Source organism: Anopheles funestus, chromosome 3RL (assembly GCF_943734845.2).
Source record: "Anopheles funestus chromosome 3RL, idAnoFuneDA-416_04, whole genome shotgun sequence".
Classification (NCBI taxonomy): domain Eukaryota; kingdom Metazoa; phylum Arthropoda; class Insecta; order Diptera; family Culicidae; genus Anopheles; species Anopheles funestus.
Genome location: NC_064599.1, coordinates 6,840,611 through 6,866,320, shown reverse-complemented (window position 1 = coordinate 6,866,320; position 25,710 = coordinate 6,840,611). Strand labels below are relative to the sequence as shown.

General features: G+C 46.1%; 1 protein-coding gene across 8 annotated transcripts in view; it reads left to right on the top strand.

The window, feature by feature from the left end:
- LOC125769899 (obscurin) overlaps nucleotides 1–25,710 on the top strand; it is a 55,636-nt gene that overhangs the window by 24,996 nt on the left and 4,930 nt on the right. The window contains exons 6-26 of one of the 8 annotated variants that reach the window (XM_049438925.1): nucleotides 66–242; nucleotides 319–484; nucleotides 7,233–7,325; nucleotides 8,700–8,829; nucleotides 8,944–12,576; nucleotides 12,776–13,882; nucleotides 14,646–14,780; nucleotides 15,407–15,646; nucleotides 15,717–15,858; nucleotides 15,998–16,949; nucleotides 17,012–17,927; nucleotides 19,083–19,217; nucleotides 19,584–20,360; nucleotides 21,290–21,456; nucleotides 21,527–21,641; nucleotides 21,722–22,220; nucleotides 22,303–22,406; nucleotides 22,482–22,944; nucleotides 23,010–23,149; nucleotides 23,218–24,397; nucleotides 24,464–25,676. In XM_049438925.1, the coding sequence (XP_049294882.1) occupies nucleotides 66–242; nucleotides 319–484; nucleotides 7,233–7,325; nucleotides 8,700–8,829; nucleotides 8,944–12,576; nucleotides 12,776–13,882; nucleotides 14,646–14,780; nucleotides 15,407–15,646; nucleotides 15,717–15,858; nucleotides 15,998–16,949; nucleotides 17,012–17,927; nucleotides 19,083–19,217; nucleotides 19,584–20,360; nucleotides 21,290–21,456; nucleotides 21,527–21,641; nucleotides 21,722–22,220; nucleotides 22,303–22,406; nucleotides 22,482–22,944; nucleotides 23,010–23,149; nucleotides 23,218–24,397; nucleotides 24,464–25,676 (12,484 nt within the window). Of the gene's footprint in view, nucleotides 1–65; nucleotides 243–318; nucleotides 485–3,735; nucleotides 4,058–7,232; nucleotides 7,326–8,699; nucleotides 8,830–8,943; nucleotides 12,577–12,775; nucleotides 13,883–14,645; nucleotides 14,781–15,406; nucleotides 15,647–15,716; nucleotides 15,859–15,997; nucleotides 16,950–17,011; nucleotides 17,928–18,235; nucleotides 18,575–19,082; nucleotides 19,218–19,583; nucleotides 20,361–21,289; nucleotides 21,457–21,526; nucleotides 21,642–21,721; nucleotides 22,221–22,302; nucleotides 22,407–22,481; nucleotides 22,945–23,009; nucleotides 23,150–23,217; nucleotides 24,398–24,463; nucleotides 25,677–25,710 lie in introns of those variants that run through there. The other 7 variants (XM_049438930.1, XM_049438926.1, XM_049438928.1 and 4 more) reach the window with 7 other exon arrangements.

Genomic DNA, 25,710 nt, shown 5'->3' with positions numbered 1-25,710 from the left:
GTGAGTTCTTGCATTAAATGTGGTTTTGTGTAGAGTTGGTTATTGAAGATTATTTCCATTACCAGAGCGGTGGTCCGTGAGCTGGTCGAAACGGAGGAAGAGTTCGCCAAGGACCTCCAGCAGGTCGTCGACAACTACCTCAAGTACATCGACAACAAGGACAACAAGGTGCCGCGGGTGGTGCGCGATCATAAGGATGACATCTTTAACAACTTCAAGCAGATTGCGGACTTTCACAATACGTAAGTGTGCGATCAGTTTTATTACCTGCCATGAAAATTGGATACTAATGGTTTAGTACGCCTTTATTGCTCGCAGGGTGCTGATCGAGGGCGTTAAGTATTACGCAAACAATCCGAAGATGATCGGCAAAACGTTTCTGCGACTCGAGCGAGACTTCGACAAGCACGTAAAGTACTGCCGAGATGCACCGGTTGCACAAGAGTTCCTCGCGTCGAATGATGCTATTCGAGACTTCTTTATGGTATGTAACTGATGTAAAGAGAACTATCGATGATAATTTTTTATCCGAATTTGAAGATTTGATCTTAATTATCAAAATATTGCAATACCAAATTCAGTATGCAAATTATTCAGTATCATTAGTACATGACACGAATGAGTCCATGTCACCAAATTTCTCATAAGCTATTTCTCTACACATATTATAACTCAAGTCACTGTAGATTAAACAGCTAAAGTTTATATGCGAATCTTTTACTCCCTCAGTTTTCAAGCTTATGAAGCTGATTTACTACTTCAAGTCTGAAGCTGTTTATACTCTCTTCACTGCCGCTAGCGCCATCTGTTAGAAATGAATCCAACAACGCTGGATTTTGTAAGCACACAACCAATTCTTCTCGGATCAAAGTTTAATGTTGAAGTGAGCAAAAGAATATTCGTAAATTTAGCTTACAGCTCTCTCACATTTGAAATCTCTCGATCTCTTATGTTTGGAAGTGTTGCTTTGTATTCAACATTGAATCTAAGAACAAAAACAAACGCTAACGATCAGAGATCGTTGTTCGACTGATCCGATGCCGGAAAACTAACCGGAAATTATCTGCGACGAGGCTGGGATTAGTCCGCTTTGCTTAATATACGATCGCTCAGGAAGATTAACTGTGAATGCTTCAGACAAAAAACCCTTCGTATTGCAAGTTTGTAGCCGAATGCTCCTATGACGGAAATGCAAACATCAATCCGATGATGTTCGGCACAATTTCACCAACCGACGTAATAAGAGTTGTACAACCTCGCATCCAACCCTGTCTGGTCCTGCCGCTCCCGCAGATCATCCGACAGCTGTCAAACGCGCGTGTGTGTGATGTGAAGCAACGGACAGCAGGCAAACAGTGTGTCCGTGTGTCGAGCCCCGGGATTGGTTGACGGTCACAACACACAGGCTGCACACACTTGTTAGCCAATCGGTTGCTGCCGGAAACTGTACGTTGCCGGACTGTCGCACCACACGGCCGTGTACACGGACCAACGGATTAGGTTTCTATTTTTTGACTTTATAGCGAAAAAAAGCCACCGAGCATGTAAATGGGATTGCCGTTTTCCCTGTTTGTTGAACGTACCCTGCCCCATTACAATGTCCGCTTTAATCCTGCCCGTGTACGTGCCTGATCGTTGCAACATCTGGGGTAGAAAACACATCAAAACCTGTCTACGGTTATGTCACACCGGGTCACAAGGAGGCAATGTACAGTTTAATGGTTGACGGAATTATTGTACCTATTATACAATAGGGGCACAATTAACGCTCGTGCATGTGGTTGTGCGTTACTTCATGCGGACGTCTTCAAGTGCCGGTAAAATGGTTTCCTTCGAACGATCCGTTCGTGGCCGTTCATTAACTTTTACCGCTCGATCAATTAACAGACCGTCGCAGCAAACCATCATGCGAATCTGTCACAATCCGTTGATGAAAGTTTCAAATAAAAAAGGGAAAAACCTTTCGCATCAAATTACAATTCCGTTTCCCCTATTTTCATTTCACTCCATTTAACTATTGCTCTATGTTAGTATGGTTCATTTAATATGAATAGATCAACCGAACAACGCAACACAAAATCAGCTTAAAGCGTTCACTTTCTGTCGCTTTTTTATTGAGCGGAAAGGCTTGAGTTTGGATTTTGGTCTGATTAAGTTGGTCTAAAATTAAAGCACACAGCACAGCAGACGCAAGCATATTTTACCCACCGAACTGGGTGGTGGTTATTAGGTTTCTTGACCCCTTTCATCCGCTCGCTTCGTTCCGGTCAACTGTACGAACCTGAAAGCGGAAGATCGATTTGCGAAAAAATGGCAAACAGCTGGCGCCGATGTCAGTGATCGGAAAAATGGTGAAGATCTCGGTGTGTGGGAAGACATTTTTTAAAAGAACATGTGTAAATCTGTTTCTTCTTCAAAAAAAAAAAAATATATTTTTCTTCATTGCTTCATAAATACAAGCCGGTTTTTTGTGTGAGCGTTTTTTTTTTACTCTTCAACTTGTTTCGAAAGTGTTGTTCGCATAACATCCCTGTTCATCCATTTATAATGCCTCATTTGTTTGTGGAATTTATGGGAAGCTAAAAAAAGGAGAGATGTAAAGATATAAAGTAGATGAAAATTTTCATTTTACTCTTTGTGTATTTACTTGACGGTGTTCTTAAAAGCTTCACACCATTTTTGATTCAATTTGTTGTACAGCCTATCGATTTATAATTTATTTGTTTTGAAAAAAGAAAAATATTTCCCACAATGTGGTCGTTATACTTTAAATCTATATTTCTATAATTGTGCTGCATTGGGTTCAGTGTTTACTTTTAATTAAGAACGCTGCTTTTAACAACATCACTGCTGCTCGGGACATTGAACGAATGGCGCCAGCTTATACTGCAACCACCCAGATGTGTCACATTCCTGGCACTTGAATGCAGAAGCGTATAATTTTATCATCTCACACTCCACCGCAAACGGGACAGATATGAGTCAAGGTGAACAATTTTCGGCAGTCTTTCGGTTTGCATTTTTTTGTTTCACTCCCTATCCTGTGCTTCTGTTTTGTTTTGCTCCACCAAGATGGCAGCGAACCAAAAAATTATCAACCTGGCATCCGACATTAACGTCGGCAGGCGCTGTTTCAAAAATCAATGCCACCAGCACACGCACAGCACACTCTCTCCATCCATGATGCGCTTAACCTTCAGGAGGGCAATTCAGAGCATATTAGTATTTTTTGTTACACCTCACAAAACATATTTGGTGCTGTGTGAAGCAATAATCCAGCATATGCTGGGCGGATTTTGACGTCAGGAACAGATCGTTTCTGTTTCGTTCGGCCGATCATGTCGATCGTTCTCTGGCATCCGTATGGCCAATGGCCGACAAATAGTTCCCTTCATCGGCACGTTGACGATATGTCTTGGTAACGCGCCTCCCGAAAACGAACACATTCACACCAGACCAACCACAGACCTGGCTCACGCGTTACGTTACGCTTCGTACCACCTGTTACCTCTCGCTCTCTCTCTCTCGTTGGGCGAAACTTCTCTCCTTCACACCGCTTTTCCACTCGCCCTGCCAACCGGCTATGCAGCACGTAATCCACAACCAACACACCGAACGCGCCACAATGCTCTCGCGCTTGACGGTAGGGAAATTTTTCGGTCCGGACGTAATTTTAGAATATCTATATTTTTCGCTCACGGTCGATGGGGTGGCCGAATTTCAGTCGTACTTCAAAGCTGCCAGTGGAAAGATCGATCCGGAGCAAACCGCGAAACAGATTGTGTCCGCCCGTCAGGTTCCGTCGTGTCCGTGGGAAAAAAAATCCACCGACGCGCCTCCGTCCCGTCCGGTGATTGTACAAGGGATTCGGTTCGGTTCGGTGTGTGTGAGTGCGTTTTTTTATATGAGTTTTTCTGGAGTCGCGATCACGAAACGATAACGAGTGTGACCGTGATTTTGTTCATTTTTCCCTGTCGATTATACGGGCTACGAAGCTTCGCTAATTCGAATCTGTTGTAGTCTTCAAAAATAGAAAATAGAAAAAAGGTTTTATAAAGTGAGTTTAAAAATGTTTATTAGCTTTCCTAACGGAAAATATTATTAACGAGTTGGTAAATTATTGCATAATCGTTGATATCAACGTACAACGAAAAAAAAACAAGTGCTTGCATAAATGGTCCCCTTTCTGTGTTGGTGGAGAAAGTATCTAGCGTTCAAAGTTTTGTGTTATTTTTGTACAAATGATGGTGGTTTTTGTAATGTGTGTAAAAAAGATATTGCAATGTATCGCGACGGATTGTGGCTGCGAAAGCTGTCTGTGTTATTAAAAAATGCGATTTTAATTAAACAGTGCTGTGTATTTGACAAAATAATGTTGGAAATAGTATAAAATATTTCATGAAAAGGTGAAATGGGGGTGGAAATCAAATGCAACACGACGGCCACTTGAGCTTGAGAATATAAATCATTTTCTAAATCGAGCGCTGATATAATCCGCACAAGTTCCTAGTTTCCTCTTGTATGTGTTTGTGGAACGAAGAGAGTAATGGAAAGAGAAAGAGAGAAGAAAAAGTGTGCAAAAAGTGAAAAAAAAAATTAAAAAAATCAACCCTCTTATTGACGTCACGTTCACCCACGCAATAACCGAAAAAACAAACAGTGTAGTCTCATATAGTGAAACATTTTTCCACTTTTTATACTTTACTTCTAAAAGAATAATATTATTTTTTTATAAAAGCGGTTTATATTTTCCTAACTCAAAACTCGTTTTATCCTCCCGCTGGTTAGGACTGGTTGTACTTTGCTTTAGCTTATTAGAAACACGACAAAACAGAAGACAACCGTCCACGTTCACGACAGCTTTAATTACACATGTCGTCCCAAGCGCGAAACGGAACGGATTTTATTTATAACAACCAAGCAACCAGCCTGCGACCAGACCCAAAACCAAACCAAACTAACCACCGCGAGGTAACAGGTCAGGGAAGGAAACTGTAGGCCACACAGGGAATACACAGGAAGCATTGCGTTATCACCTTCCGTTCCGAGCGATGCCGTACGCATTTGACAACTGTGCGCGTTCTGCTTTACGAAAGATGCAAAACTTTCAACGAATAAACAAACTCATTCAAAACCTTTAAATCATTCAACGGACGAACTAGGCAAGAGACAGAGCAAAAAGGCACATAAATTTAGCCAACGTGTCGTAAGGGAAGAAAAATTAGAACCTGTGTGCGTCAAAAGATTGCAAAACAAAAAAGTGGATAAATATTGCTTTATATGTTAGCAAAACATGCTGCATGATGGATTCCCTCGCTGCTACGATGGGTTTATCTTGCTAAAAATATTCATTTCTAATATAAATATCAAAACACTGGATGTTAAAGCTTCTTTTTATACAAGCCACCAGGCGTCTCCATATGGTTAAGCCGTTCGGAACTATAGGCGAATTCGCCCTGATATTAGCATAAGAATAATTATATTAACATTAACTACCTGTTACAGACTAATGGTTTTATTTTATAAACCTTGTTTGTGTTTCATATTACTATTATCTACTGACGATTGAAAATTCATTTCATCCACCAGGCGTCTCCATTACATGATCACAATGTACTTTAATGATGTATATAAACGTTTTCTTATTCGAAATGTAATGATTTAATTGAAAATTATTGCTTCATATGAAAAAAGTTGTAGCAATAAACCAACATTTGCATTTACTACTTTCTTATACTTACACTTACTTGAAGTACTGGGCGTCTCCATTAAAGTAAAAATTTAAAAATTTAAAATTTAATTCGTCCTTATATTACTGTTACAAATAATTTTGAGCCATTTTTAAGTCATAAACTTTTTCCTAATTTTCTAACTGCTCTCGTTCCAAAATGAAAAACAAACATTTTCTTGCCGACATTGCTCTACATACTGTCTCGTTGAAGGTCACATTTCACTCAAAGCTCTTCCATCACACACCCGTAGCAGATCCTTGCAGTCTAAGCAATGTCGGAACGGAACAAACAACCTTCCACTGGTTGGTGTGGTAAAATATTACGCTCGTGAAATGAACCGCATACGACGTGAAAGGTTACCATTACCTCACACATTTCCCAGTGGCTGTGCAAAAGTGTCGTTAGATTTGGTGAATGTTGTATTTGTTTGGCTTGCGATCAATGTACTTCCCACGACACAGCACGTTACTCAGCGCTACCTGACTAATGTCGACGTCGGACCTGCCTCCGCAAAATAGAAAATAAACCCCTGTTTGCTTGCTGCCTGGGCCGTAGCGAATATGTCATCAGTTGATGTTACCTTCGTAGGCGGGTTTAGGGTTGATCTGATCGTCAGCTGCTGAAAGTTGGGGGTCACAGCGGGCAGAAATGGGTTATTATTTTACGCCCATTGGGCCCTTTTCCAGATGCTCTGGTTGGTCGCCTGGTCACATATACCCGGCACCCGGTAAACATATGCTTCGTGAATGGTCACGATGTCAACCTTGGCCTCTATCCGCATACTAATGACCGACTTTTAATGGGTTTATTTTTTTCTCTGTCTCACACGTCCGGTTGACCTTTGTCCGGTGCCATTTGTTTAGAATTATTTTGAAAGATTTATTTTTGGAAAAAAAACATTGTACGATTTCGGTTAAAATACACACGATCGTGCGGCTCTTGCGCCAAACAGATAAGATCGTTACAATATTCCATCTCCATCAAGAAGATCCGATGGAAGATGATTAAAAATAGTCACCGATGTTTAGTCGGCGACCGATGATTCGATCGATTTACTACTCCCTCTGAAACGAAATTTAACTCACATTCGTTCCGTTTTATCAACCGAACTATTTTTAATACCAAAACCGTGCTCCAAATGTGTGGCTACACCCACTCGAACGGTCGAGTCATTACCGTTTCTACTGACAATCTGGTTAATTTATTGCAAGTCTTCTATCGCTAACCCTCCGCTGCGAACTCACTGCAGTGTTAAGAAGAAAATATTCGACATTAAAGTGTAGAAAATGTGTGCAGTGAAGAAGCGATGAGTCGTTTAAGTGACACAACTCTTGCAGTGGAATTCTACTAATGTGTGTCCGTCCCGTGTGTCAGTGAATATTTGTGATCAAGTTAATTAAAAGTTCAATATGTATTTTTTCCGTTCTCTTTCTTGCTCTCTCTCTCTCTCTGTGTTTGTTTTCGTGTGCGTGTACAACCTCTGGTTGGTTCTCACCGTAGGAGCTTTCGGCAAATATTGACGACGATAAAAGTCTCACCGAACATCTGAAGTTACCGATCCAGCGCATCAACGATTACAAACTTCTCTTCAAGGTAAGCCTCGCCGACAAATGGCGAGCGAAATGGTGACCGCAAGATGTTACTTGCCTTTAAGCCTTTATCGTTAAAAAGAATACGCACACATTTAAACATTCAAATCAACATCAATCGATTCATCCTCGAGATTTTCATCCCATCTCATCTAACCACAGCGCAACTAATCAGCTGAGCTAAAACCGCAAGCAGCATGCATTCGATCAAAAGCAATTCATACTACTAACACCGATTTAAAGCCTGTTGGAACAAAAGACACTTGATAAAGGAAAAAAATATGACCTTATAAACATCAGCAAGCTATCTCCTCAGTTTCGAAAAATAAAGAATTGAAAAACCAACATTAACCTTCACCACAACATAGACAAACACAGCATAGTCGATCGATCGGCGATCGACCCAAGCCGAATGATAAACAAATAAACACCGAACGGTTTCTCTAGTGCTAAATTTAGAATTGTTCCAGGGAAAGGAAAAACGAGCCATTTTTAACATTCAAACCATCGATTCAGTACGCAAGAGTTGCCGCTAGAAAAGCATCCAGGAAGCAAATATTAAATGCACTGACCTATCTGAATACCTTGCTTTAGTATCTTGTGAGAGATTTATATACATTTTACATTTACACCTTGTAATTCAGACAGTATGGGAACAATCTTTATTATTAGATACAGTTCCGTCTGTAGGCATTACTTCAGTCACGATGAATGTACATTCATTCCTTCACAGTTGCGTTGTTTTGTTCTATTCCCAACCTATGACGCAATGGGACAAAATACCTTGACGTATTCGCAAGCAAAACCCACCGGAATGATGGATTGTGGTTTGGTTAACGAAAATTTTTTTCGTTTGTGTCTCTCACCGTGAGACCAGACGGTGATTCAGTGATGATGCAATTATGAGTGAGTGTTTTGGTATTTTCTTGCTGCTTACTACGCATCACCAACACTACACAAAGGGAAGCAATTATTCGTTCAATGGCGCTTCAAATAATTCATCTATCGATAACCAGTTTGGCTCATTTTGTTTTTAATGCTTTAATTAGACGCACGATTCTCTTCGCTAAATTAAAATATTTCTAGAATGGCTTGAAAAATTGTTTCAAAAAGGCATACAAAGCACACTGCACAGTTTGAAAGTAAAAAAAAAAACATAAATAAAACGTAAAATTCAACAATCAGCAACGCGTTCTGGTATAGAAGAACATCCATCCCAACAGTCTCAATGTCTCAGCACACAATCAGTCCGACACATACCTACGCTCACGCCAGATGTTTTGTTGGCATTACTGACTCATATTCTGCTGTTCATCTTGCAAAAACTCTTCAATAAAAATAATAATAAAAAAAACACACAAACAAATATGGTGCACAGGAACTGCTCAAGTACTCGACCGCACTCGGTGAGAATGTGCTCGACATCCAGAAGGCGCTCGAGCTGATGCTCTCGGTACCAAGCCGGGCGGCAAACAACAAATTCCTCGAGGGTATCGAAGGATTCCGAGGTAGGCAAATGCAAATCGGCGCATCGGCGCATCAAAAAAGAAAAACAAAAGCGTGACAATCCGTGTATATCCACCTGTTTTCCCTTCCTCCCCTTACCACGTACTCTTCACCAGGCAATCTGCAGAAGCTTGGACGGGTGCTCGCTCACGAGTACTTTGGCGTGCGGGACCGGGAGAACAAGATCAAGGAGCGCTACCTGTTCCTCTTCAAGTCGCGCATCCTCATCACCAAGGTGAAGCGCCTGTCGGACGAACGATCGATCTTCATCCTGAAGGACATCGTGCGGCTGCCGGATTGCGAGCTGCGGGATATTGATACGCGTGCGTTCGAGCTAGTGCCGAAGGCTAAGGGTAGCGACCCGGTCCATCTGATCGCGTACTCCGAGGAGGCGAAACAGCGCTGGATCTACGAGATCAACGAGTACGCAAGCAATGCGGTCGCACTGCAGGAACATACGAACGATGATCTTCGGCTCGATCCGACGCAGACGAACATCGACGATAGCATCATCAAGCTGCCGCAGCGCATCGAAGCGCACAAGACGGATGAAAACATCAAACCGTCCGACATTGCGGACAGCTATGTGGTGTTTAAGCACAAAACAAGCCGAGATGAATCGCACCAAGCGCTGCAGAAGATCCAGTATCTGCAGCAACAGCAGCAGCAGCATCTTCCGCAGCAGCTGGGCGAAGAAATGGCAACCGAGGAAGAGGAGGAAAAGGCCGCTTCCGTGCAGGAACGTTTGGCAGCATTCGAGGTGAAGAAATCGGCCAAAAAGCTTGACCTAACGCACACCAAGCAGGAAAGCATCGTTACCGCGTCGAGCGTTGTGCAGTCGGAAACGAAAGCCGCCTCCGTTACGACATCGTCCATTGCCGTTAAAGAGGAACAGCACGAAGCGCAACGTTCCATGGCCGTGAAACGTCAGCAAGCGGTACAGCTGGAAAGTGTCACCAAGAGTAGCAAGGTGCAGTCGGAAAGCAAGACTGTATCTATCTCGTCGACCGCATCGTCAAGCTCGACCGCCAGCTCGTCGCAAGAATCGATCGCTGTTGTTGAGGCCACCGCCGATACGCAGCAACAGCTGCTCGAACAGCAGAACAAAATTAAGCAGATCGAATCGAAGTACGCGGCACTGAAGCAGAAGCAACTCGAGCAGAAGTCGGACATTGTCGACGCCAAGTTCCAGATCGTTGAGTCCAAGTTTGCCGCACTCAAGCAGAAGCAGGAACTGTTGCTGCAGGAGCAACATCAGCAGCAGGTAACCAGCAGCACCACTACCACCGTAACGAAGCAACAACAGAGTGCTGTACAGCAGGTTGAAGCTGTTTCGAAGATCCAACAGATTGAATCTAAATATGCTGCTCAGAAGCAGGACGAGAGTGTATCGAAGATACAGCAGATCGAATCTAAGATTGCCGCCCGGAAGTCATCTCTAAGCGGTGCCTCTGGCGAAGAGTCGATCAAGCAAACATCTACAGCTGCCGTGCAAGAACAGCATCAGCAAACCGTTGTCTCTACGGTCACGGTTGAAAAGGCACAAGAACCACTTTCGAAACTACAGCAGCTTGAGTCGAAATATACCGCTCACATCCAGCAAGCGAAGGAACTAGTAAAGGAGTCGATGGAAACCGCCCAGACTGGTGCGGCTGAAACGAAACCGGACACGCCGGATACTCCGCAAACTGAATCCCTTTCCAAGATTCAACAAATCGAATCGAAGTACGCCGCACTTAAGGCACGCCAGCAGCAGCAATTGCAGGAGATGAAAACCACCGAAACGACCACGGAAACGACTGTAACTGTAGCGCAGGAAAGTCAAAGCCAACAGCAAACTGCCGACGAACCGCAATCGAAGATCGCACAAATTGAGGCAAAGTATGCGTTCAAGCGACAGCAATCACAGAACGCCGATGAATACGCAAACTCCAAGTTACCGGTTGCGTCCAAAAAGGAAGAACAACACATGCAAACAACTACCACCGGGAAGGTTGCAAAAGAATCAGCAGCTACTACTGAGCAGCTCACCAAAACTTCCGAAGTTACGCAATCGGAAACAGTAGTCAAAAAAAGCGTTGAAGTTACAAAAGCGCAAGAAACAGTTAAGATTGAGCAAGTGGCAAAGGTTGCGGACACGAAAAAGAAGATACCCGAAGCAATTAAACTTCCTGAACAAGCGACCAAAACAGCAAGCGATAAAGGTCCGGACTCGCCGAAGAAGGTAAAGACACCGAAAACTCCGAAATCACCATCACCGAAAAAAGAAGCCGCTCCATTTAAGGTATCCGATAAGTCGAAACTGGAAAAATCGGAAAAGGTATCTGAGACGGTTAAAGTGGTACAGGAGGATACAAAGAAAATCGAATCTAGCGTGAAACCCACGCCGGTTAGTGCTCCTACTAAAGTTGAACCAGTCAAGTCTGCTGAACCAGCGAAGACTGCAGAGCCTGTAAAGTCGGAGAAGCCTGTAGAATCAACAAAAACATCTGCACCGCTAAAGCCTGCGGAACCAGTGAAGTCAGCAGAACCAGCTAAGATTGTTGAGGCATCAAAGCTAGCTGAACCAGTGAAGTTAGCAAAGAAAGTTGAATCAACGAAGACACCTGAACCAGCCAAGACTATGAAGTCTGCTGAGGTATCAAAGCCCGTTGAACCGGTGAAGGCAACTGAATCTGTCAAGGCACCTGAACCCGCCAAGACTGTGAAGTCTGCTGACGTATCGAAGTCTGCTGAATCAGGCAAGTCAACGAAGGCATCTGAATCAGTAAAGTCTGTTGAATCAGCTAAAACTGTCAAGCCTGCTGAACCAGTTAAGGCACCTGAACCAGCTAAGACGGTATCGAAGCCAGTTGAACCGGTGAAAACACCTGAGCCAGCTAAGACTGCATCAAAGCCAGTTGAACCGGTGAAGTCAGCAAAGGTAGCTGAATCAGCTAAGACTTTGAAGACTGAACCAGTGAAACAAGCTGAACCAATAAAGCCAGCTGAAGCTGCGAAGGTACCTGAACCAGTTAAGACTGTTGAGGTATCGAAGCCAGCTGAACCGGTCAAGACTTCTAAGCCAACAGAACCAATTAAGTCTGCTGAACCAACAAAGACACCGGAACCAGTTAAAGCAGTGAAACCTGCAGAGCTATCCAAACCAGCTGAACCAACGAAAACTGCTGCAGCATCGAAGCTAGCTGAACCAGCAAAGGCTCCTGAACCAGTTAAAGCTGTGAAACCTGCTGAACCACCCAAAGCTTCTACACCGACGAAGATTCCGGAGTCGACGAAAACAATAAAGCCCGCAGAATCTATTGCCAAGCCTGTCGAACAAGCTAAAGCTCCTGAACCAGCCAAGAAGGTGGAACCAACGAAAACTGCTGCACCGGCTAAGGTTCCAGAACCTGTAAAAGCTCCGGAAGCGATCAAAAAAGTTGAAACTCCGAAACCAGCGCAACAAGCGGCAAAACCAGCGGAAACTCCAAAGATTCCAGAACCAACCAAGACGGAGGAACCATCCCGCCGTCCTGACTCACCAAAATCGACAAAGAAGGCACCGTCTCCGAAGAAGGCATCCCCTCCGAAGGTAACCGAACCCAAGAAGGCTCCGGAATCGGAGAAGAAAACTACCGAACCGGCACCGAAACTGGCAGAAAAGAAGACTGATGCAGTCAAGGTACAAGAAAAGAAGACTGAAACAACCACCGTTCAGAAGGCTAGTGAAAGTGTCAAGAAGGTAGAGACTGTTACGACCAGAAAAGGTAAGTGGCCACTGCTTCTCCAATCTTGTATTATCTTTCTTTTGCGCTACTCGCTGCTTTTCTCATCCATCTCACACCACTCATTTCATTTCAAAACTCATGTACCTATATCGTGTAAGAGTTACATTGCATCACTGTATATCCCTTTCCATCTGAATATTTTTACCACTCGATTGTTACGCCTCTCATCTTATGATAGCGGATACCGCACGTACAACAGGTCGTACTACACCTGCGGCGGTGTCCGACGAACCGGACGCTTCCGTTGAAGGCGTCGTCGAGCAAAAGTCGCGCGAGGAGGCACTCAACCGTAAGCTAGAGGAAATATACGCCCGTGAAAAGGCGGCCCTAGCTGAGGCTAAGCGTGTACGCGAGCTTGAAGAGCAAGAGATCCGGCGTAAGTTCGAACAACGAAGCATCCGCGAGATACAGCAGATTAAGGAGACGGCCTCGGAGTTCCTGCAGCAAATTGCTGCCACTAGAAACCTCGTACAATCGGTACTAGAAACAAGCACTGAGCCAAAACTTCCTCAAATTAACAAAGCGGCCACCAGTACCACTACAGGAGGAGAAAGCAACAATAGCCAATCGACTTCTGGTCCAGATCAAGGCTCCAACAATCAATCTACAGATCAGGAACAGGGTAGTGACGATCAGGGAGCATCCGATCCTTCGGAGCAGGGAGGACAACAAGGTTCCGCCAACGGTAACGAGGGTAACGCAGGTAACGGTGACGGCCGTGAAGACAAGAAGCGTACCCCTCCACCATTACAGTTGCCCACGTTCTTTGATCCTCCACCACCACCGGTCTATCAGGCAACGATTGAGGTGTTCATCAAAAAAGAGCGTCCTCCACCACCGCCTCCGCCAAAGATTACCCGCAAGCTGGTCGTCAATACGGACGAGCTAGAGCGCAAAACGCAGGCCTTCTTCGACGGTGAGATAAACGAACCCGATCCGGACTTCTCGATTGCGGCCGCACACCGTAAGCTAAAGGGCATCAAGAGTATCTGCAAGAAGGCGGACGAAACCGTCCTGTACGCGGAAGATACGATCGTCAAGGCGGAACAGGGCGAGTTCGACAGTATCGTCATCCCGGAGCAGGAGGAAGAGAAACGTCCACGGGAACCGGTGTACGAGTACCAATACACGGTTGAGGATCCAGTAACTGGTACGCGCGTCTGTACGGCCGATCCGAACGTAGTGCTGATCGAGAAGGAGCTAAGAATGGAGGATCAGTACGGTTCGGCGCACTCGCGCTACTCTTCGTCGCGGTTATCCTCACGCAGGAGTCAAACCACTGAAGGTACAAATGCAGCAGCATCGAACTGTGTCATGTTCCGTAGATGTGTCTATGTGTCGTAACCAGCACCAAATCTTGCAAATCCTTCAATGTAGTGTAATGTGCATTTATCGTAGTGACCCTGCAACTTGAAACGAAATTGTATCCAGTTTGATATCATTCGCACTCTATGTTTTTCTACAGGTTGTAGAACATCATTGGATGTTTTATAAAACATTACTGCCAAGCAAATGTTTGTCTCACGTATCCGTCTTCGTTGTCACTAATAGCTCAATGTTCGTCGACGTTGCTCGTTGTACTTGAATGTCGTTTCGATGGTTATCCAAGTCGACTGTGTTGTTATGATCATAGAAGTGTCCTTTTTTATCAAATATCTAATCAACTAACAGATCATCCATCACACACAACCTCATGTGCTGATCAATCATTTCTCACAAGGCTGTCTGTCAAACTCTCTTTACTTTTCGTTTCCTGTACTATTGTGATGCAACGTTTACAGCTCGATCTCTAATGGAATGCTTCTTTTTCTATTTAATTTCTATTCTCTTACTACTCGACATACAACACCATCCGACACGTAACCGATGCCTAATGGTTGGCTTAATATGACACATTCACATATGTACACAAACACACACACGCACCCATATACAATTCCTCTCCAACACGTTCACTTTCAACCTCGAACTTATAAAACCCAATTTTACATGCCTTACCCTCCATCCCTGCTCTCTACCGACTCTACGTACATGCAACATCCATATAGCTCACGAGAAAGAACTAGCTGCGATAGAGACGCGCCACGAGTCCAAGATGTCGACGAACAACACGAAGAAGATCCGTGTACCGACCAACATACGGCCGCACTTCATCAAACCGATCCGTGGTCTCACTGTGGAGCGTAAGTGTTCATCCTGTTCTTCTTTCCTGTCAGACACATCCAGCAAGACGCACAGTCTACAACCTCCCTAGCGGGGATTTATCCCCCCGATCATCATCAATTGTACTTCCGGAGCAGAACGTGAAATTATTGTACTTTGTAAAAGTATTGAAAGGTCATAAAGACAAACGACTGCTTTCTGCTTTCATTGTACTGATTTTTCAAGTCCCTTGTCTTACTGCTTTTTTCAAACCCGTTCCTTACTGACGATCAAATACTGAGACAGAAAATAGGAGATTGTCAGTAAAAAAACTAAACCTTCCTGAGAAGGAACCCTATTCGTTCCGCTTTTGTAGATACATGCTTTGTAGAGTATATGCTTTAAGTACTCCTACCAGTGCCGTCCCTTTGTAATTGTTCTTGTACCGTGACGTCCGATACGTGTGACGCTTATGTCCGTCCGTTCCTTTCAGGGCCCAATCATTCCAATAAAGATAACTCCCTGTTGTTCTTTTTTCTATATCCTTCATCCTCCTCATGCTGAGTTTGGGTTTTGACTCCTGGACAAACGTTTCCTTACTACCCATCCTTCATCAGATACATCGTGTACGATACAGAGAAGTAATGGCTTTTTTTATACTTAACAGCTGGTGAAAATGCCAAGTTCAGTGTGCAGGTCGACGAGTTGTCCAACATGCAATGGTTGAAGGACAATAAACCGCTAGATGATCGCCTAGCCGACCGTGTAATCACGAAGGAGAATGATGATCTGTCGTACACGCTTGAGATTCAGCACTGTCGTGAACAGGACAGTGGTATTTACACCGCCCGTGCCATCAACGGTACAGAGAGTGCTTCCTGTACGGCGCAGCTCATCGTCGAAACGCGTAAGTGCATGGCAGCTACACATCGCACCTTCGCTCATCATTTAAACTGTACTCCGGTTTGCATCCACAGTGACACCTGAACAGCGCAAGGCTATGTCGGAATCGAACTCACCGGTGTTCTCCATTCAGCTGAAGGATACCGAGGTAATCGAGAAGACTTACCTTACCTTCATGGTCAAGGTAAAGGGTGACCCAGCTCCGAAGGTTCGATTGTAAGTATTAAGGCATGCGCCACGATTCTGTAGTCGACTTAACCATAGAAGGCTTCCAAGTGATTGCATGTCGCCAACTGCATGTCTGCTCTTTTAATTCTATTCCCTTCCGAAAACTATAAATATACGCTCCAAACAGCTGCAAGGATGACAAGGAAATCTTAGAGACCGATAAGCGCATGAAGATCAACCGCGACCATGCAGATACCGGGTTCTACGAACTGATCATACCGGAGGTGCATAAAGGAGACTGTGGCGTGTACTCGTGCACGGCCTGGAACAAGTTCGGTACGACCAAAACCGAAGCCCAGCTGCTCGTGGCAGACCAGCTCGATCTGTTCTCCGAGCTTGATAATCTGGATGATAAGACCAAGTTCGTGTGGAAGAAGAACGGCATAGCGTTCGATCCGGAGGAGCGCTTCAAGGTGCTGATGGCGGATGATTCCGACTCGCTGGCGCTTGTTTTCCAGCATGTAAAGCCCGAAGATGCTGGACTTTACACTTGTGTTGCCGCGACATCCTCGGGTAATATCCAGTGTAGCGCTGAACTAACCGTTCAGGGACAAGTGAATCAGCTCATGCAGGAACCATCCAAGCCACACCTGGAGGTTGAGTCGAAGGAAGCGTTGGCCCGAATCGGCGGCAAAGCGCTGCTCGAGATGAAGGTCAAGGGCTATCCGAAGCCGGAGATCGTTTGGCGCCACGAGGGTACGATCATCGAACCCGGTGGTCGGTACAAGTTCCTCTACGAGGATGCCGAGTCAGTGTCGCTTGTCATCAAAGACGTGCAACCGTCGGATGCGGGCGCCTACTCGATCGTGGCCCAGAACGAGCTCGGCGAAGACTCGACGTTCATTAATTTGGTTGTGAAGACGCCTCCCACCATTACGAAACCACACGATATGGCGGCGATGGTGAACGAACAGTTCAAGATGTCGATCGAGGTAAATGCTGTGCCGGCGGCAAGCGTCCGCTTCTTCCGCAATGGCAAGGAAATCCGGGAGGACGATCGCATCAAGTTCCTTACGGCTGAGAACTACTACATCATCAAGTTTAACCACACCACACTGGATGATGCCGGCAATTATTCGGTAAGTTATTCCAGCAGCAAAACTACAAGATATACACTAATGCATTGGTACGTTGATTGTAGATCATTGCAATGAACGAAATTAGCCAGGCGTCGGAGTTCTGGGAGTTTACCATCAACTCTCCACCACGAACGACCCTGCACCTGCAGGAGGAAACGGTCGTCAACGAGAAGGAGGACATCGAGCTGGTCGTAAAGGCCGAGAGCAACCCGGCCCCGGTTGTGCGCTGGTACAAGGACGGCAAAGAGGTCATCGCCGACGGCAAGCGTATCGTCATCATCGCCGAAGATGGTAGATACGTGCTTAAGATTCATGCTGCCAACCGTGACGATACGGCACTCTATACGGCCGATGTCATCAACGATTTCGGTACTGTTACGGAGAAGTCACAGGTGAACGTTAGCACCAAGTCGAAGGTGCGTGAACAGCTGACCGCCCTAACCTGCAAGGAAGGCGAAACGGATGTGGTTCTTGAGGTGAAGGCGGATGGTTATCCACGCCCGAAGGTACAATGGTACATTGACGACGTCGAGATCACCGAGTCGCGCAACGAGTTCAAGTTCCAGGAAGATGGTCTGTACTATCAGCTCGTGCTGAAGGAAGCAAAGGCCGAACTGCAGGGCTTGTACAAGGCGAAGTTCACCAACGATCTAGGCTCGGATGAGACGAGCGCCAAGACAACGGTGCAATGCTCGCCTAAAGTACGCAAACCGCTCGTCGACACGGATGTGGACGAAAACACCACGCTCACACTGGAGGTGGAAATCTACGCTGAGCCAGTACCGGAGGTAACTTGGTTCAAGAATGGTCAGCCAATTCAGACCGATGCTCGGCTGACGATCAAGCGAGATTCGCAGCGTGTCGAGAACTACACGCTCTCGCTGACGATGGTACGCGGTGCGGATTCCGGCGACTATGAGGTGCGGGCTGTCAACTCCATGGGAACCGCCACTACCAAGGGCCGAGTCGTTGTCCAAAGTAAGTATCGCATTGTGCGTTGCAACTTGTCCTACTTTCGTCTGATACAGTCATATAGGTTACCATGGAACATTAAGATCGTGGCGAGAACGATCGCGTTAATGGTGTAAACTAGCTGGTGTGTGTTGACGCTACCGCTATATGTTGGTTTTTCTTAATACCGTGTTTCACACTGTATCGATAGTTTTGATGCTACACATACGTACAAACAAACAAACAAAAATGCAAACCCTGTGATAATCCTTTCTATATGTTCGTTTGTTGATTGCAAACCCACACATATAACCTCCACGTCCGCGTACACGCAGCTGTATATGTAGAAGAGCGGGAAGACGGGGAACCACCACTGGTGGTCGAAGAGGAAGCGCTCGTTACCGAAACGGTAACGTTCGAGGTGGAGGAAACTGTATTGCAGGTCCAATCGCAGGAAGAACAATGCGTACAGGAACCGGAAGATGAAGAGGAAACACTGCCGAACGTCGTTGCGGTGGAACTTGCTGAGGAGGTCACTCTGGTGCAGGAAGTCATCACTGAGGTGATGCTTGCCGCGCCGATTGCGGTACCGGAACAAGTGCCCGAAGTTGCTGAAGATGCTCCAATGCCTGCGAAGAAGAAACCGACAGTGGAACCGATCTCCGTTCAAGAGGGTAACAACTGTCAGCCATGGGGAGAGACTGTTTCGTTTGCAGTTTTACCCTTTTTGCCTGCCGTTTTTTTTAGTTGTATCCACTCTTGCTAGTTAATAGACACTGCTCTGGTCCACCTCTTGACTTGCTGTTCATTGCTCCTTCGCCGTTGCTGGCTGAATAGATGCATAGACTCTCTTCCTGCCTTTCCGCAGCAAGCCAGCCGTGTACATAGTTTGCTAAAATGTGCAATCACAATGGTTTGACTGTTTTCTTCGTGTCCTAGCCATATAGTCTCCTTGATATTCAGTATCGTACTCGTTTGGCACAGCCTCACCCTAGAAGTGATGGTCGGCAAACGGCAAACATCTGCATCCCAAAAACACTGTACAAATAACATTCTGTTTTGTATTTTACCAATCACACCGTTGCGTGTCATCGTCAACACGTTACAAATACGTCTAAAACATATGTGCAACCAACATCACACCAACCACAATCTGTGTTACGGCCATTCTCCACACGTCAGAGGCCATTGTAGCGAGCCCCGCGGAGAATGCCGAAGCTCACCGTATGATAAGTGAGTGTATGAAGATCGGTCAGCACGGTGAGACGATCATGGTTTCGGTGTGTACCGAGGAGAGCCACGCAGCAATAGTAACAGGTAATTTTCCGGCGTGAATCCGTACATGTTTAGTGTTCTTTAAAAATCCTTACCCTCATCCTGGTCCTCGTATTCGCAAGCGTCCTGTTTACAGTTGGACAGCTTGCACTCCAATACTGATGATCCTGTGAATGAAATGCCTGTTCATGTTCTAAAACTTCTTCACGAAGGCATGAAGGCATGAACACCCGCACATCATTCCGTCATACATCAGATCACACTCCTTCCAAACATTCTTTGCAAACACTTGATCACGGCCAAGCACAATTCCCGATCTTTCACACGGCATATCCCTTTTGTATCCTTTGTTATGAAACCACACTGCACGCACAACAACCAAAAACCCCGCGTACATTCTACCTCTAGGGCCCGAAGAATCGCACTCAATTCATCAGATGCGCGCCACAACAGTCATCTTCGAGGAGGACAGTGGTTCACCGATTGAGGTAATGCAAAAGATCATCTACCCCAACAAACCACACGCGTCGGCACTGCACGTGGAAGAGATCGATACGATCACCTTCACGTCTCCCGAGCAAAAACGGCAATATCAGTCCCAAATGTCGGCAAATGAGGCCAGTACTGCGACTCGAACCGTAATCGAAGAGATTGAATCTGACAGCGAGGCAACGCCGAAAGGCAAGATATCTCGTGGCGTATCGATCACATCCGCGTCCGAAGATGAACTTCTTCTGTCGCGTCAAAATAGCCGTACTGGCGTTGAGAGTGAGCTAATGAAACCAACGAACGCAACGCTCGACACGAGTGGGCTTCAAAAAGAAAATGCATCGCAAGAGTTGTTTGACGCCAAGTCCGAGAAATTAAAAACGGAGGACGTTCCAGATTCTCCACGCAAGGGTAACTTGCTCGAAACAGGTGTATGTGAAGAGCGCAATGGAAAAAGGATGATCGAAAAGAAGGTATCCTTCGAGGATGAACTTCCGCAGCAAGGTAAATCGTTCGAAAGACAAGAGCTGTCCGAGATCGAACCAGAACAACCAGAACCGGTACAGGAGGAGCCAGTTGAGAAGCGATCCACTAGCCAAAAGGCTCTTGTTAAGGAACCGATTTTAGACGGTACTGTTGATGAGAGCGCCAATAAAGCTGCTACGAAAGATCTACAGGAACCGGCACGTCCTGAAGGTATAATTACACAAACCCAAACACACACACACACACCAATACACTACAAATCGTCACCGAACAGTTTGAAAGCTCACGACACAGCATGATCAACTATGATTGCTTCGTTTTTACCTTAAAGATTTTTTTCCTTTTTCCTCCTTTCCAATCCATTTTCCTTCTATTGCCTAACCTTATAATTGCGGTTAAATTGGTATTGGTTTGTTACGGAAAAGCTTGACTAACAAATTGCCCCTCTTTACGCAAATAGCTCGCTTGGATTAAGTTACTCCACAAGGCTGCTGATCGGTAAGTTATCGAAGTTCTGCGTTGCATATTCTGCAAGGTATCACAAATTACGCATTACATCAAAATATAATACAAAAAACACTCAAGAAAATTCGTTGTAGATAGCTGTTGTACATAGCCGCCTTCCACTGATCGATCTACTTATGGTGTGCAATAGTGTGTTAATAGTACCCGGTTCTAGGATACACGGTTTTCGGGGAGGGAGATTTGATGTTTTTTTAAATAATTGTGGTTAGAATAGTCTAAATTATGTACATACTGTTTTGATTGGTGAGATGAGTTTAGATCCACAACTCTTTGCCCTTCAAGATTGGAGCACTACCTTTTAGAATACTTTGCCTTTCTTTGGCTAATTTTCACCTGTACAGTCTACCGCTCATTAGCTGACAATTACTGCTCACCATTACTGTCTTGTCTGTCCGCCTGTCTGTCACTATCTCTGTCACTAGTTGTACTGTATATATTTTTGTAAATATTATTACATCGATTCTATAAGATAATATCTACTTCCAACTTCACTCACAAGCAACTATCGGAACTAACCACCCCAAATCTAGTGGTCGGTAGTTCGGCCTGAACAATTGCCAACCTGTTGGTGGTGTACCTTTCTAACCGTACGATTGCCATTACTATTCATCCAGCATCGCCGGAGATTCTGAAGACGGATATCGCAGACGTGACGACGTTCGACTCGCTGCCTCTGATCTGGACAGTGGAAGCCGATGGTATTCCACGTCCAGAGGTATCCTGGTACCATAACGATGAGCTTGTGAAGGCTAGCGATCGTATCCGCATTACGGATTCGGGTGTAAGTAATCTTCTGGAAGAATCGCGATAGTTTTGTACATAATGACACTGTAATTTAATTTCCCCAACAGACAACGTACAAAATCGAAAACCGCGACGTGAAGGAAGCGGACGCTGGTGAATGGAAGGCCGTAGTAAAGAACCGTATCGGCGAAAAGTCTCTACCGGCGAAGCTGACCGTTATTCGTAAGTTACAGATCACTTCTGATGGCACATGTTCCAATTTCTTGATCTTATCTTACTAACTACCGTCCATTTCATCATAGCTTGCAAGGAATATCGTCGTCCGAAGTTCCAGAAGGGCTTAGAGAATATTTCCGTGCACAAGAACGAACCGGTGTCGCTGACCGTCACGCTCACCTCGGATCCGGAACCGGAGGTCACCTGGTTGCAGAACGGAACTGAGGTTAAGGCGGACGACTTCATCCAGATGAAGACGGAGATCAAGGAGCTGGAGTACAATCTAAAGCAGATCACCTACACGCTGCACATTGATCAGGCCCGTCACTATGACACCGGTGACTATACCTTCCAAGCGAAGAACAAGTACGACATCAGTGAATCGAATGGTCGGTTGGACGTGCTGTTGAAACCGGAGATTGAAAACTTCCACGACACGACGGTACTGCCCTTCACGCAGGGTGTGTTCCAGGTGCTCGTTAAGGCGAATCCGAAACCGAAAGTTACCTGGACAAAGGATGGTCTTAATCTGTGCAACAATGATAACTGCGATGTAATTGCAGACATTGAGAAGGAGGTCTATACGTAAGTAATGTTCTCGAGGTGTTATATGATGTCAAACATGTAACTGAGATATCCATCTCCATTTTTTTTCCTTTCAACACAGACTGGTAATTGAATCTTGCGCTCTTGCTGAACACGGCACATACACGCTGACAGCCTCGAATGCTCAGGGAGAAACTGTGGCTACAGCTAAGCTCAACGTGCACAGTAAGTTACAGCAAAAAAAAATGTTTAAATGCATCTTTCAGTGATATTAAATAATGTTCCATTCCTCAACCATAGCCGAGAAACCCAAGTTCACTAAGGAACCGGACAGTCTTACCGTGCACGATTGGGCCGACGTGTACAACAAGGTGCTAGTACAGGGTGTTCCACGGCCAGCGATTCAGTGGCTGCACAACGGCACCCCGCTAGACACGCAACAGATCGATGAGGAATCTCAGGAACCGAAGATCAAGATCGTGACGTCGGGAGATACGGAGGTGACGAGTGAACTGTTCATCACACATTTCGGACCGGAACTACAGGGTGAATACTCGTGCCTGGCAACCAGCATCGGTGGTGAAACCGAGGCCAAATTTAACATTCAGGTCAAGAACGAACAGCCTGTGTTTGGTAAGGGTCTGGATCGTTCATTGGACCTGGAAGAGGACGACCGCTTGGAGTTGCGCTGCATCGTCGATGGTAGCCCACTGCCAAAGATGACCTGGTATAAGGACTCCAACGAAATCAAGGCCGATGATCAGTAAGTGTGCATATGGAATCGATCAAGAATGCATTATAACCAATTGCTTTTTCTTCCAATTTCAGTGTTAAGATCACCTATGGCCATGATGGAGTATGTCGCTTAGTGATCGAGAACTGTCTTCCGGGAGATAGCGGTTGCTACAAACTGGTGCTTTCCAACAAGAGTGGCGATGTGACTACACAAAGCTGTGTTGCTGTCACTCGTAAGTAATATTGTCGTAAGTATTATTCAACTTGTTCTCTCATGTGTTCATTTCAATTCCATCCACAGCAAAGCAAAAGCCTCCGGTATTTTTGCGTTTGCTACAGGACCACAAGCTCACCGTTGGCGATACGCTGCATATGGAAGCCGAAATTGCAGGCTTCCCGATGCCCGAGGTGCGCTGGTTCAAGGATGGATTACCGCTGCGTCAGACGCGTGGTATCAACTTCATTAACCAGCCGGATGGTCTGATCGGATTTATCATCGATCGCGTTACGGCCGAAGATGGCGGTATCTACACGTGCGAGGTCAAGAACAAGAATGGTGAAGCAAAGTCCGCTTCACTCACGGAGATCGTACCGAAGGGCAAGAAGCCACAGTTTGTCAGTGAGCTAATGAACGTCAACATCATTGAGGGCTTCCCGGTAAAGTTGAACGTTAAGGTAATCGGTTACCCGCAACCTTCGGTCAAGTGGACACACAATGGAACGCTCATATCCGGTGACCGGTACAAGATTGCCGAAGAAGCCGAAGGTGCCTTTACGCTTGCATTGGACAAAAGCACCGGTACGGATTGTGGCGAGTACCAGGCCATCGCAACGAACGAACATGGCGAAACGGTCAGTGCCGCTACGGTAACCATTCTGCCAACGACCGATCCTTCACTGCCAGAGGAACCGCCAAGCTTCCTCGGAGGTCTGCGTGACATTACAGCCGACGAGGGCAAGGAGCTCACCTTCTCGGCCCGCTTTGCCGGCAATCCAGCACCGGAAGTCATCTGGACGAAGGATGGTGAACCGCTGCAACCGACTGGTCGTGTTTCGGTGACATGCGACGGCAAGAGCGTTGGGCTGACAATTATGCCTGCCGAGATGTCCGATTCGGGCGAGTATGCTTGCCTGATGGCGAACCCGCTCGGTGAAACGGAAACTCGTGCCTCGGCGATCGTGCGCAAGGTGTTCCAGAAGCCAAACTTTGTGTATCCATTCTCCGATATGCAGCAGCTGCCTGGATTGGAGGCCAAGTTCCCGGCCAAGCTGGTCGGTGTGCCACGCCCAGAGATACAGTGGTACAAGAACGAAACTCCCATCCATGCTGGAGATCGCTACAAGATGAAGTACGAAGGTGACTGCTGTTGTCTGTACATCAAGGAGTGCGAGCCGGAAGACACTGGTTTGTACTCGTGCACGGCAACAAACCGTGAAGGTAGCAGCACTATTGAGGCTAAGCTGGATGTCGTCACAAGAATGTAAGTGTGTTTACTTGTGCCCAATGGCGACGAATTATTTCTAACCAATTGTGTTTCCTTCCCAAGTGAAAAGCGCGATGAACCGACGCCACCTTCCTTCATGAAGAAGCTCAACGACATGACGCTACTAGATGGTATGAAGGCTAAACTAACCGTGTGCGTTGATGGATTCCCAATGCCTACGGTCGAATGGATCCGTGACGGTCGTCGTCTAGTCCCGAGTGAAAAGTACCGCATCGAGGCAGAAAAGAACGGGCTCGCTAGGCTTATTGTGGACGATGTGCAGGAGGAGGATCTCGGCCGGTATAGCTGCAAGGCTGTGAACAATCTCGGCGAAGCAATCTGCCATGCCAATCTGAAGTTCGAACCGTCCGACTACCGTCCTCGTCGTCGTTACGGCAAGGGTAAGGGTAAGGATCTGCTGCACACGCCACCATATCCACTGACGGAGAAGCCAATGATCTCGAAGCTGTCCGATCGTCGACTTACACTGTCCTGGCGTCCATCGATGACGACCGTTCCGCGCTATCCGGTCACATATCAGCTGGAAATGATCGAACTACCGGACGGCGAATGGCACACGACCCGCTCGGGCATTCGTGGTTGTTCATGCGAGGTGCGTAACCTAGAACCGTTCCGCGAGTACAAGTTCCGCATCCGTGTCGAGAACCTTTACGGTGTGAGCGATCCAAGCCCGTACGTGCAGACGTACCGCCAGAAGCTGGAACCGGAACCGCCAGTATTTTATCCATACCTTGGTCCGGGACGTGACTTCCGTCCGGATACCTCGTCGTTCTATCCACGCGATTTTGACGTGGAGCGACCAGGTCATCGCCATCAGGCACAAGTGCCTGAGTTCCTGCGTCAGGAGAAACCCGTACAATACGGTACGAAGAATCACAACGTTAGCCTGTTTTGGTTCGTTTACGGTTATCCGAAGCCTACAATGACGTACTACTTCAATGATCAGCTCATTGAGGCGGGCGGTCGTTATAGCTTCAGCTATACGCGCAACGGACAGGCGACGTTGTTCATCAACCGTATGACCGATCGGGATGTAGGTGTTTATGAGGCGGTCGCCACCAACGAGCATGGTACTGTGCGCCAGCGTGTCTGTCTGGAGCTGGGTGAATATCCCAGGTTCTTGCAACGTCCAGAAGAGGTATTCATTATGGGACGTCGTTCGGGACGTGTGGAAGCAAAGATCACCGGTGTACCATTCCCAGACATCAAGTGGTACAAAGATTGGCAACCGATTCATGAATCCTCTCGTATTAAGGTAAGATATAGAGCATGATCAACTGTTACAGGAG